This window comes from Aotus nancymaae, unplaced genomic scaffold, assembly GCF_030222135.1.
Source record: "Aotus nancymaae isolate 86718 unplaced genomic scaffold, 86718_ANA_hifiasm-v0.15.2.pri h1tg000016l, whole genome shotgun sequence".
Classification (NCBI taxonomy): Eukaryota; Metazoa; Chordata; class Mammalia; order Primates; family Aotidae; genus Aotus; species Aotus nancymaae.
The window spans coordinates 52711512-52726182 of record NW_026988428.1 but is presented as its reverse complement, the minus strand read 5'-3'; the positions used below and the strand labels follow the sequence as shown (position 1 = coordinate 52726182).

The window sequence follows — 14671 nt, the reverse complement described above, 5'->3', positions numbered from 1 at the left end:
TAGTAATGGCCATTGTGATTGGTGTAAAATACAATCTCATTGTAGCTTTAATTTTCATTTCTCTGATGATTAGTAATATTGAGCATTTTGTCATATGTTTGCTTGTTGACTGCTTGTCTGTCTTTTGAAAAATACTGGTCATATTATTTACCCTATCTTAAATATTTTTTTCTTGTTGAGTTTTTTGTATTTCTTATAGATTAAGAATATTAGCCCTTTGTCAGATGTATTGTTTGTAAATATTTTTTCCCATCCTGGAAGTTGTCTATTTACTCTGTTAGATTATTTCTATTACTATGCAGGAACTTTTCAGTTTAAGTCCCATTAGTCTATTTGTGTTGCTTTTATTGCATATCATCAGTGAACAGAGTTTATTTGACTTCTTCTTTTCTAATTTGGATACCTCTTCTTTCTTTCTATTGCCTGATTGCTTTAGCTAGAACTTCCCATACTATGTGCAGTAGGAGTGGTCAAAATAGATATAGTTGTCTTGTTTCAGGTCCCGGGAGAATGCTTTCAACTTTTTCCCTTTCAGTATGATGTTGGCAGTGGGTTTGTCATATATAGCTTTTATTATTTTGAGGTATGTTCCTTTGATACCTAGATTGTTGAGGATTTTTGTCATGAAAGGATGTTAATTTTTTTTCTTTTTCTTAAGTATTATATTTTAAGTTCTGGGGTACATATGCAGAATGTACAGGTTTGTTACGTAGGTACACATATGCCATAGTGGTTTGCTGCATCCATCACCCTATCATCTACATTAGGTATTTTTCCTAATGCTATCCCTCCCCTGGCCCCCACCCTGTGACAGGCCCTGGTGTGTGATGTTTCCCTCCCTGTGTCCATATGTTCTCATTGTTCAACACCCACCTATGAGTGAGAACATGTGGTGTTTGATTTTCTGTTCTTGTGTCAGTTTGCTGAGAATAAGGATTTCCAGCTTTATCTGTGTCTCTGCAAAGGACATGAATTCAAGGGATGTTAAATTTTATCAAATAACTTTTTCTGCATCTATTGAGATGATCACATGGTTTTTGTTTAAATTTTATCTGATCATATGTTTTTTAATTTTGTCTATGTGGCAAATCACATTTATTGATTCATGTATGTTGAATGAAATTTTCATCCCCAGAATAAAAGCAACTTGATCATGTTATAAAATTTTTCTTATGTGCTATTGGATTTGATTTGCTAGTATTTTATTGATAATTTTTTAATATATTCATCAGGGATATTGGTTTGTAGTTTTCTATTTTGTGTGTGTCCTTTCACGTCATTGTATCAGGGCGATGCTTGCTTTACATAATGAGTTAGGAAAGATTATTTCCTCCTCAATTTTTTGGAACAGTTTTAGTAGGATTGGTATTGATCCTTCCTTGTATGTCTGGTATATTTCAGCTGTGAATCCATCTGTTCCTGGGCTTTTTCTTGTTGGGGAATTTTTATTACTAATTCAATTTTGCTATTCATTATTTGTGTATTCAGGATTTTTGTTCTACCATGTTCAAAATTAGAAAGTTGCATGTTTCCAGTATTTTATCTATTTCCTCTAGTATTTTCATTTTGTGAATGTAGAGATGCTCATAATAGTCTCTGTTGATCTTCTTCATTTCTTTCATTTCTGTTGTATCAGTTGTAATGACACCTTTATTATTTCTGATTCTGCTTATTTGAATCTTCTCTCTTCTTCTTGGTTACCCTAGGTAGCAGTTTATCAATTTTTGTCTAGGTTTTCAAATAAGCAATTTTGTTTCATTGAGCTTTTGAGTTTTTTTCTGGTCTGAAATTCATTTATTTTTGCTCTGATCTTTGTACTTTCTTTCTTTCTTTCTTTCTAGTAATTTTCAGTATAGTTTGTCCTTGTTTTTCTACTTTAGGTGTAACATTAGGTTATCAATTTGAGATCTTTCTATGTTTTTGATGTAGGCATTTAACACTATAAATTTTCTGCTTAGCTGTGCTTTTGCTGTATCTCAGAGGTTTTTGGTGTTTTGTTTATCTTTTCATTCACTTGAAATGTTTAAAATAACTTCTGCCTTAATTTTATCATAGACTCAGCAATCATTCAAGAGGAGATTATATAACTTTCATTATTCATACCTTTCTGAGGGTTCCTCTTAGTATTGATTTCTGAATTCATTTCACAGTGGCTCACAAAGGTATCAAATATGATTTTGATTTTTTTTTTATGGTTTGTTTTGAGACAGAGCCTCACTCTGTTACCCAGGCTAGAGTCACTTCAACCTCCATCTCCCGGGTTCAAGCAATTCTCCTGCCTCACTTTATTTACTTCATATTTTCCTACCATCACCATCTTCAATCAAGCTTCATCTTGTAAAGAACAATTCAAGCCTTCTGTTTTCCCTGATTTCATTGTTGTTTTCACAAAACTCACTTTCCATGCACAGCCAGCGTGATCTTCTAGTTATGTAAGTCATCTGTGCAATGCTAACGCTTATGCTTATACCCCCTTGGGCTTCTCAACACATTTAGAATAAACTCCTGTCTTTCCTATGACCCATTGGATCTGAACTAGGCTAGCTCTCTTGCTGCACTTGTTAGCTCTTTCTTCCTCACACACGTTTTCAGACCTTGTACATGTTAACTATGCTCCACACCAGGACCTTTACCTTTGTCCTACCTTGCCTGAATTGTTCCTCCTCCATCTCCGTTTAGCATGGCTTATACCTTTATTTTCTATCTCTTCATTCAGTCTTTTCTCAAAGGACTTCCAATGCACAGTATCTGTACAGTATCTGTACTGTATCTGTACTGTACAGATACTGTGCATTGGAAGTCCTTTGAGAAAAGACTTGAATGAAGAGATAGAAAATCTGAACTAGTATCTCTTACCTATTTTCTCATTTCTCTCTATTTTCTTAACTTTGATTTATTTATCTTTCTAGTGCTTCACACTTACTCTATTTTATATATTTACTCATTTATTTGCTTACTGTTTTTTCTGCTACACATATTCATTACTTCATTCCCCATCCCCACTAAAAGCTAATAAAAGTTTTATCACTTTTGTTCACAGTTGCATCCTCAATACATACAACTGTGCTTGACACACATAATATGTGTTAAATAAATGAATGTCCTTGTGCCTATTTAATCTAGTTTAAAAAATAGCTTCATAGTGTAAGCATTAGAAAATCATTAACAAGCTGGTTTATATTTTTATTCCATAGTCAGGTTCACAAAATGCTTCTTTCAATAAAATCAAAGGCTATCGAGAGTTAAATATTTTTGACAAGTTGTAATGCTGATTTAATCAATTTCTGAAATAGATACGATATTGTTATCAATGATGAAATAGTGTTTTTAAAAACTTTCTTATGAGTTTAAAATAAAAAGCTAAAACATATTGATATGCAAATTTTAATTTTAAGGTTATTTTTAATATGTTAATGAATCTAATTTGGCAAATATGGAAGGCGTCTCCTTTTGAGTAGACAACATTTTATATTAAGATGGAGCTATATCTGTGGAATATTTAGTATAAATAATCTGATAAGATTTTCAGTCATTATCAAAATTAAACAACTGTAAATTCAATTTACAGATTTATATTAATGTTAAGAAATGTTAAAAACACTTTTGTTTTTTTCTTCTCTACCATGTCATACTGTTGGCAGACAGTGAACTTGTGATTTTAAAAGTATTTTGAACATAGGTTTTAAAAGTACAATTAGATGTTAACCCAGGTCATTATACTTACACATGTATATTTTTAAGATCTAAGAGCAATTATTTACACGTTATTAGTTTTAGGTGATTGAATCAACTTGGCCAGTAGGGCATGCATTATCTGTACCCTTCCTAACTCTCCAGTCTTATGTGTCGCAACCTCTCATTCAGTATGCTTAAATATACCAGCTTCTTTTCATTCCTCAAACACACCAGCTCTTTCCTGTGTTAAGGCATCAGCATGCAGACGCTGTCCTGGAAACTCTTTCATTTAGCTTTTTCTTTAGACATTTAGAATAACTGTTACTTATTTTGGATATATTCTGAATCCTTTTCTTCACAGTCCACCATCTCAATCCTAAATTAACTTTCCCTTTTAAATCTTTTTAGGGCAGTCTTTTTCCTGATTAGAACTTAGAACAATTTATAAATATGTGTTTTGATTTTAAGATTATTTATCTCACACCAGTCTTTCCTGTAATTTTGAAAGCTGTATGACAACAAGTATCTTATTGGTTTCATTTACCATGTAATATTCATCAAGCATTGTATCTTGTCTATTGACTCAAGAAAGGAATTAATTCTTCTCATGCTGGATTTAATTCTTCTCATGCTTTTAAACTAGATTAAAAGTCATGCTATGAGTGAATTAAAAGCTTTGGAATGTTATCAAATGAAGCGTATTTTTATATCTAATTTTCAAATGCTCTATTTTAGTGAAATCAATAGATTTCCCCTGACAGATCCATCAGGATCGAAGGCAACTCAAAATTCAAGAAGGTTCTTTTAGAATCCTAGGGAGATTCTTTTATAACTGAGGCAATTGTCAGTCTGTGTATTCAGATTCTTAGTAAGAGAAGAAAGTATGAAATCTGGACTTCTTAATAGAAGAATTAGAGGTAAAATTATTAATTATGGCATTGAGAGTTCATAATAATTTTAATAAGATGAATTCTCAGAAAATTAAAATTTGACAAAATATGAATTTGTTCCCAGCATATTATGTAAAAATATGTATATCGTTAGGTGTGTTCATAGTCTCATGCATATGAAAATATTTTTAAAAGTCATACTTACTTAACAATCAGCATGATAAATGAGGTGCCTCCAAGTGCAGAAAAAAATAAATTAAAGACTTGTATTGCAACAAAAGGGTAAAATTTTCTTGTACAATCATCTTCTCTTGGGCATTCACCCAAATGGGCTGAGTAATTTCTGTTCTGGATACCAGTTACTTCCAAACAACTACAGTTATAAAACACCTGAAATGTTGTGTATAAAATATGACATAAGAAATTTCAACACAGAACAGTGCTGCCAATACCTTGCATTATATTTAAAGAAGTCTCACTTGTTCTAATATATTTACAGTTTAAGAAGATTCTAAAAATACAGTTGCTTAACAGATGAAAGGTAAAATAGCTTCTTTCTACATAAGAAAATGTAATTCACAATGAACATTTAGTTTATTCTTAATTTTAAAATTAAGAAACAAAGAAGTTAGTGTCTAGAACTCTGTATATAATTTTCTCATCACTATAGATCCTGTTTAATAATTCTTTTCCATTTACTCTTAGTCTCTGCAGAAGACATACTCTTTTGGACACTCTCTTAGTTTCAGAGACATGCCCTGAAGATGAATTATCCAAAGAATTCAGATAATATAGCAGTTTGGGAGGAATCAAAATTTAGCTGGAGTCACCCATGAGAATGGCACTGAGTCCAGGAAAAATAGAGGCAGATAGAGATGCCAAAAGTTTAATTTAGCAGGCATAAACAAAATCCAAGAACATAATGACAGATGATATTATTACTAGAGAGGTTAAACACAATAGTATTAATGCCCCACTAGTGTTTAGAGCACAGAAGTGGAAAATGTAGGAACAAGAGATTTTAGATTTTTAATCAGTTGGACAGTTTATATAGATAGGTGGCTTTAGTAAATTCTGTTCTAAATATAGGCTAAACTAAAGTTTAAAGGAAGTTCATCTTGAACTTATTAATACTAAAGACCAATTACTTAAGGAAGAATTATAGAAGAATTTAAATCTATATGCTTATGGTTCTGCCAAACTTATAGTTCTGTCTTTTTCACTAGGAATAATATAGAAGAATCTTTTATGGAATAAGTGTATTGGTTAATAAAACTGAGCTTTGGCACAAAGAACACTATTTTAAGAAGTGATAGTTCATTATCAAGGATTTAGTAAAAAATAAATAAATAATAAAACCTTTTCAGTGTCCTGCAAATGACATAGTCATTGTCAGTGTTATGAAGATTATGTCTTCGTGGTAGACAGAGTTCTATTTAGGGCTCTAATATTATGTCACTTTCAGGCATTCACTAGTGTGCAAAAAGGGGTCATGTGTTAATTGGGTCATTCTTACTTTCCTGGAAACACACAACCATCCAAGATTGAACAAAGAAGTAATTGAAACCCTGAACACCAATATGAATTTCCAAATTTGAATCAATACTAAAAGAAATACCTATCAATAAAAGCCCTGGAACAAAAGCATTCATAGCCAAATTCTACTGGAAATACAAAGAAGAACAAGTACCTACTGTACTGAAATTATTCTGAAAAATTAAGGAAGAAGAGCTCTTTCTTAACTAATTTTTGTTGAAGCCAGAATCATCCTGATACCAAAATCTATCAAAGACACAACAGCAACAGACCAACAGGCCAAAATCCCTGATGAACATAGATGCAAAAATTTTCAACAAAACACTAGCCAACAGAATCCAGCAGCACATCAAAAAGTTAATTCATCATAACTAAATAGGCTTTATTTTTGAAACGTAAGGATGGTTTAGCATATACAAATCAATAAATGTTATTCACTACATAAATGGAATTTAGAATAAAACTATATGAGCATTTCAATAGATGCAGAAAAAGCTTTCAATAAAATCCAACATCCCTTTATGATAAAATTCATCAACAGACTGTGCATTGAAGGAACATAGCTCAAAATAATAAGAGCCATCTATGATAAAACTACAGCCAACATCATATATAATGGGCAAAAGCTGGAAGCATTCCCCTTAAGAACAGAAACAAGGCATGGATGTTCACTCTCACCACTCTTATTTAACATAGTACTGGAAATCCTGGACAGATCAATCAGGAAATAGAAAGAAATAAAACACAGACAAATAAGAAATGAAGTTATATTATCTCTCTGCACTTTTAATTCTATATCTGAAAAACCCTAAAGACTCTGCCAAAAGGCTCCTAGAACTGATAACAGACTTTAATAAAGTTTTGGAATACAAATCAATGGAAAAAAATAGTAGCATTTCTATATACCAATAACATTTAAACCCAAATCAAGAATGCAGTTCCATTTAGGATAACTACAATAAATTGAATACCTGGGAATACATTTAAACCAAGGAAGTGAAAGATCTCTACAAGGATTAATACAAAACCCTGATGAAAGAAATTATAGGTGACATAAACAAGCAGGAAAACATTCTATTCTCATAGATTGGTAGAAAAAAAAAATCATTAAAATGTTTATACTGCCCAAAGCAATCTACAGGTTCAATGGTATTCTTATCAAACAACCAGCATCATTTTTCATTGATTTAGAATAAAACTATTGTAAAATTCAGTATGAAAAAAGAGACTGAATAGTCAAAGCAATGCTAAGCATAAAGAACAAAGTGGGAGGCATCAAATTACCTGACACCAAACTATAAACTATATTACAAGGCCACAGTAACCAAACAGCATAGGACTGGTTCAAAAACAGACATATAGATGAAAAGAACAGAATAGAGAATTCACAAATAAAGCCATACAACTAAAACCATCTGATCTTCAAAGAAGTTAGCAAAAATAAATAAATAAATAAATAAATGGCAATGGAGAAAGTACTTATTATTCAATAAATGGTGCTGGAATAACTGGCTAACTGTATATAGAGAAATTAAACTAGACCCCTTCTTTTCATATAAAAAATTTACTCAAACTGTATTACAGACAATATGTAAAACCTAAAACTATAAACACCATTGAAAAAAACTTAGAAAATATTCTGGATATTGGCCTTGGCAAATAATTTGTGACTAAGTTCTCAAAAGCAATTGCAACAACAAAAAATTGACAAGTGAGACATAATTAAACTAATGAGCTTCTGCACAACAAAAGAAATAATCAACAGAGTGAACAGACAACCTATGGAATGGAGAAAACCTTTGCAAACCATACTTCTAACACAGGACTAATATCTAGAATCTATAAGAAACTTGGACAATTCAACAAACAAAAAGCAATAATAAAAAGTAGACAAAGGCCATGAACTGACACTTCTCAAAAGAAGACATATAAGCAGCTAACAAATACATAAAATGTTTAACATCATTAATTGCCAGAAAAATGTAAAATCTCAAGGAGATACCATCTCACACTGGTCATAATGACACCAGTCAGAATGGCTGTTATTAAAAGGTTAAAAAAAAAAAGATGCTGGCCAGGCTACAGAGAAAAGAGAATGCTTATCTTATGTTGGTAGAAATGTAAATTAGTTCAGTCACTGTGGAAAGTAGTTTTGAGATTTCTCAAAGAACTTAACAGAACTACCATTCAACTCAGCAATCCCATTACTGTGTATATACCCAAAGAAAAATAAATTCTTCTACCAAAAACACATCTACTTATATGATCATCACAGCATTATTCACAATAGCAAAGACATGGACTCAACCTGGGTGACCATCAACAGTGAGTTGGATAAAAAAAAGTGGGACTTTCTTTTTAATTTAATTTTTCAAATTATACTTTAAGTTCTGGGATACATGTGCAGAACATGCAGGCTTTTTACATAGGTGTACACGTGCCATAGTGGTTTGCTGCACCCATCAACCCGTCATCTACATTAGGTATTTCTCCTAATGCTATCCCTCCCCTAGCCCCCCACTCCCCAACAGGTCCCAGTGTGTGATGTTCTCCTCCCTATGTCCATATGTTCTCATTGCTCAACTTCCACTTATGAGTGAGAACATGTAGTGTTTGGCTTTCTGTTCCTGTGTTAGCTTGCTGAGAATAATGGCTTCCAGTTTCATCCATGTCCCTGCAAAGGACATGAACTCATCCTTATTTATGTCTAAATAGTATTCTAGGTGTATATGTGCCACATTTTCTTTATCCAGTCTATCTTTGATGGGCATTTGGGTTGGTTTCTAGTCTTTGCTATTGTGAACAGTGCTGCAATAAACATACATGTGCATATGTCTTTATAATAGAATGATTTATAATCCTTTGGGTATATACTCAGTAATGCAGTTGCTGGGTCAAATGGTATTTCTAGTTCTAGATCCTTGAGGAATTGCCACACTGTCTTCCACAATGGTTGAACTAATTTTCCACCAACAGTGTAAAAATGTTCCTATTTCTTTACATCCTCTTCAGCATCTGTTGTTTCCTGACTTTTTAATAATTGCCATTCTAACTGGTGTGAGATGGTATCTCATTGTGGTTTTTATTTCTCTAATGACCAGTGATAATGAGCTTTTTAAAATATATTTGTTGGCTGCATAAATGTCTTCTTTTGAGAAGTGTCTGTTCATATCATTTGCCCGCTTTTTGATAGGGTTGTTTGTTTTTTTGCTTGTAAATTTTTTTAAGTTCTTTGTAGATTCTGGATATTAGCCCTTTGTCAGATAACTAGATTGCAAAATTTTTCTCCCATTCTGTAGGTTGCCTGTTCACTCTGGTGACAGTTTCTTTTGCTGAGAAGCTCTTTAGTTTAATAAGATCCAACTTGTCAATTTTGGCTTTTATTGTCATTGCTATAAACAATGGAATACTACATGACCATAACAATGAATGAAATAATGTCCCAAGGGACATTAAACGCAGCAACCTAAATGCAGCTGGAGGTTATTATCTTAAGTGAATTGACATAGGAACAGAAAATCAAATACCACATGTTTTCTCACTTATAAGTGGAAGTTAATCACTAGGTACACACAAATATAAAGACAGGAAAAATACATACTACAGACTACTAGAGTGGAGAGAGAAAAAGAGGAGCAAGTACTAAAAAACTAATTATTGGGTATTATGCTTACTATCTGGGGGATGGGAAGGATTGTATCTTAAACTTCAACTCAGCTTGTCACAATATACATATGTAACACACCTTCATTTGTAACCACCTTTACCTAAAATAAGAGTTGAATTATTTTTTGAAAATAAAAATAAATAGCAAAGGAAAAGGAAATAACTGCACGAGAGAGTCATTATTGCCATGACAGAGATGTGGGCTTGTAAGTAGAGATTTTTGGGCCCTATTTGTGCAATTTTTTAAAAGTTGTGGCCTATCTTCAAAAAGTCCAGGATGATTTATTCTTTGAAGTTCTACATGCCCTTCCATATTACAATTGGTAGGTCCATGGGCAAGACTAGATAGAAAATGTTTAAAAATAGAACACAGAAGCGTGTGGCAGAGAGCAATAATCCTAGCTGTTTCACTAATGTTGGTAATAGGAAAAGTTCCTAGGAAAACATTACACAACTTTGTGAGATGTTGAGTGGATTGTAGGTATGGGAAACACCATAATCCATTTCCAATGATAGGGAGCTACACGAGAGATTAGAGAAAAACTATAGTTCACATGGAAAGAAAGGTTTTGCAAGAAGAAAGAAATGACATTTCTACGAGATATATTGACAATAGGTGAGCAGGATACTTACATTATCTTGGGTAGAAGCGCCAGCTTTGGGGAAATCAACATAGAAAATCAAGACTAGGGCAATTAAGTGAGCATGAAGCCTTGATTAATTTCTTAGAAAGTAAAGAGTGTAGTGAGCCAAGAGCTAAAGAGATCAGATTATGTATATAACATTGCATATTGATTGCTGTCATAGTAAGACAGAAAGTGCTGACAATGGGTTAACTCAGGACATTTTCCTGAATTCTGAAGGATAAAGTAATTCCAACTTAATGAAAATTATAGGCTTCAATCAAATAAAGTGCTTCTTAGATATCTTAAATGCATTCAAATTCTAAAAGGTCATAGTCTTATAATCTCAAAGGAAAAAAGTGGGGTGATATCCAATTAGAATTCAAGGAACAGAAAAACCTGATTGTGCCCTAAGCAGACTTTTATATAAAACTTTGTCTATACAACATCACAGCTATCAAAATAACAGATAATATTGGAAACTTTCTTTTTTATGTTTTTAATGGAGTCCTTAGTTACAGAATGATTTGATAAGAAATTGTTCAATCTAATTTGTGCTTTTGAATAAGGAAAGGAAAATAAAAACTAATACTCACTACAGGCTTTTTATTACCACTTGAAGATTTGCAACCTGCTAGACAAGGTGAGATATAAGTTATTCCATTGTTTCCACAGACTGGTTCCCATTGCCTTTCATCACAATTGCAGTCTGAGTTGCAATAAGAAACTGGTCCATCTATATGAGATGTCACTGAACTATTTCTGGAAATATACAATATACATATATCAAAAAGAGACAGAGAGAAGGAAAAGAGAAAGAAGGGGAGGAGAAGGAGGAAGAGAAAGAAGTAAAGTGGAAGTAGACAAAAGGGAAAAGAAAAGACAAACAGATGATAAATAACTTTTCTTTATATGAAGAAATTTGATTTGATGATGATGAAATGGCAAAGTTTTAAAAAAAATACTTATTTATTTTATGCTCTCCATCTTTGCCAAGACATGACTTGTGACCTAGAAAATGCAAAATGTAAAAATAAACCAAAGATGTTAAGTAAGACTTAGACAAAAAGTCTTTATAATTCTGTCATGAATTTTCACATTAGATAAATTATGCCTTTTCTGAGACTCAGTTTCTCTTCAGTAAGGTGATGACATTACTTTTAGCTCATTGCAAAGTCTTGTGAATCTACAAATGTTATTTAACTAGGTTGAATTTAAAAATCTATATTTTAATATTTAAGAAAAAATTAGACATGCTTAAAACATGTCTTAAAGTCAGATTGATGAATTAATAACATATCTTGGAGCCTTAAAAAATATCACTATACTGTCAAGAGAGTATGAGAATAAAAAGGCCAGTAGTGTCTTAGTATTATTATAAAAATAGTTTCGAACTTGTGCACCCCTTGATAAAGTCTGGAGGTCCTCAGAGATATTCAGAACACATTCTGATAACTCTGCAATAATTCATACTTTAAAAACTTGTCCCAATCACAGGAGTTTATAAATGTTGAATCTATTAATTATATTATTTGTCATTAAATTATTCCCATGAGAGAATGATGTATCCTACAAATATCCTTAATACTTACCTTTAAGGAAGGGTTTGATAAAATTTTATTAAATGAAACAAATCCTCTTTAATTCTTGCTGCCATCTTTTGTGTACTTGGTACAGTGACTAACCTTGTTGTCAAGAAACTGGCCTGCCCTTAAAACCAGGAATCCTTTTGAACTAAGGGTGTGACATAGGATCAGTCTAGAATCTAGAGTCATTGTGTGACTTCAACGTGGTACATTTTTTCTCAGTCTTAAATAATAAAGGAGTGTATAATACAAGGGTTGGATTGCATCATCTCTAAGGATTTTTTGCCTCTAAAATTCAGTTTTCTAGGACAATGTATTTTAATTTACTGCAGTAGGTGATGTTGGATAGGAAAGATCAATAACAGTTCAAAATTAGGAGTGTGCAGGGAAAGAGTTTCAGATTAGGTAGGCAAGCCTCCAAGAATGGCATGTTTAGAGAAGAAAATGTGTGAAGATTTGACAAGTTAAAATTAACACCTCATGGGATCCAGACTGAAAGCTCAGAACCAATAGTAAGCAGCACTAAAGAACATGGCTACTGAATTGTGATTTGAGCATCTCTGTTTGTTGCTTGAATGTGAACCTTTCTAAGCTTAAATTGTTGGCTATATTCAGGAGATTATTAGAAATCTGCACAGGATTCTTGTCCTTGATTTGAGGTGGAGACTGTTGTACTAAAAATACTTTGCTATACCTAGAAATCATGGAAAAGTAAAGATTCTTCAATGTCTAATATGCAATTATCTATAGAATATTTCTTAATGCTACTTCCAATGTAGACAATATCAGAAAAAAACAATATTAGCTTGCAAAAAAGAAAATTCAGCACAACATTAAGTGTTATTTTATAAAGATAGTTGTTAAACATCAAAATGAACTGTAGGTAAAAGTTGTTTAGTCACTTTTGCGTAATGTCATTTATGTGACTCTTACGATCCATCCAAGGTTGGTGGTTAAGACTAAGAGTTTTGGACTTAAAAACCCCAAATTTGAGTTAGAATCTCAACATTGCTAGCTGTGTAATCCATGTATTTCCCTAAACCTTACTTTTCCCACTCATAAAGTAAGGAAAAAAGTACCCACCTCTAATTGTGAGTACCACATAAATAATAGTTATTATTATTACAACCGATATTGCTTTTCTTTAAGGGAGGAATAAAAGAATAAGTGTTTGAAATCTTAAATAGATATTTTGAGAATTTTAAAGTTGGCTTAACTAAAAGAGAGTTTAGTTAAAAATGTTTTCTGTCTTATATTACTTATACAGAGACTCTTAATTAGATAGTTAACATATTATGCAATTGATATAGTGATCTATACAAACCCATCGTAGGTCACGGTTAGGCCGGCAACTGATTTATTTTCACAGAGCATGGAAAAATATAATAGGTGAAAGAACAATGACATTACAGCAGTAAAAAATGAGAATTTGGCAATTCCAACTGGGTTCAATTTGAATTTTTTGATGATATATCCTCCTAAAAACATTCCAGTTGCAAAAACAGGTAAGGTTATGATTCCTAGAAATAAAAGAAAAAAAGTTGTAATCACAGTTTTTCTGATATGTCTTTATAGATGAAACACAGTATATGTCAATCAAATTTATTTGATATTATTACTTGTTTTTAAATTTTACTTTAAGTTCTGTAATACATGTGCAGAACATGCAGGTTTGTTTCATAGATATACATGTCCTGTGGTGGTTTACTGCAGCTATCAACCTGTCATCTAGGTTTTAACCCCTGCATGCATTAGGTATTTATCCTAATGCTCTCCCTCCCTTTTCTCCCCCAGCCCCCAACAGGCCCCGGTGTGCGATGTTTCCCTCTCTGTGTCTATGTATTCTCATTGTATGACTCCCATTTATGAGTGAGAATGAGCTATGTTGGGTTTTCTGTTCCTGTGTTAGTTTGCTGAGAATTATGGTTTCCAGTTTCATCCATGTCCCTGCCAAGGACATGAACTCATTTATTTTTATGGCTGCGTAGTATTCCATGGAATTATGTGCCAAATTTTCTTTATCCAGTCTATCACTGATGGGCATTTGGGTTGATTCCAAGTCTTTGCTATTGTAAATAGTGCTTCAATAAATATGTGTGTATGTGTCTTTATAATAGAATGTCAATCTTATTACTTTTTAAAAAGAAGAATGACAAAGCAGGATGGTGGTAGGGGGTCCATATAATTTGTTCCTGCCAATGATGACAGTTTGGTTTCCTCAATAGCAAAAGGCAGTGGCTAAGGATATTTCTTTGTTGGGGCAGATCATTTCCGTAAGGCAATTTTGTTTTTCTGGAAATCAACAACAAAACACCATCTTTCTGCCTATGGAACTTCAGTCCTATCATTGAAAGCCTTTTATGTCTCTCAAATAGAGTTCCAAGTTCCAACCCTCAATAACTCACTCTAAATCTGCCCAGAGCCTGACAATAGATTAATATATCTTTATCAATTATTTAAAAACACATCGACTCTGAATTGACAAATAGGTCTACATACAGGATTAATAATGTTTAATACCTCCTATAACTTTTCCATGTTATTGTCTAGTAAAAGTTATTACAGATGAAATCTTCTCTAGGAAAAATCTCAGGCTAGGTTATTGGAAGTCAAAACAGTATCTTTAGATTTTAAACTTTTATCTTAAAATCAACAGAGAGGTAGTCTGGAAGCTTGGTCTAGTGCTTCAGTACAT

At 32.6% G+C, this 14671-nt stretch overlaps 1 protein-coding gene across 1 annotated transcript in view; it reads right to left on the bottom strand.

The window, feature by feature from the left end:
- LOC105705767 (solute carrier organic anion transporter family member 1B1) overlaps window positions 1-14671 on the bottom strand; it is a 110539-nt gene that overhangs the window by 18753 nt on the left and 77115 nt on the right. Inside the window, exons 10-12 of the mRNA XM_064377323.1 lie at window positions 13301-13496; window positions 10987-11152; window positions 4771-4955 (exon numbers count right to left, since the gene is read on the bottom strand). Of these exons, the coding sequence (XP_064233393.1) occupies window positions 4771-4955; window positions 10987-11152; window positions 13301-13496 (547 nt within the window). The remainder of the gene's footprint in view (window positions 1-4770; window positions 4956-10986; window positions 11153-13300; window positions 13497-14671) is intronic.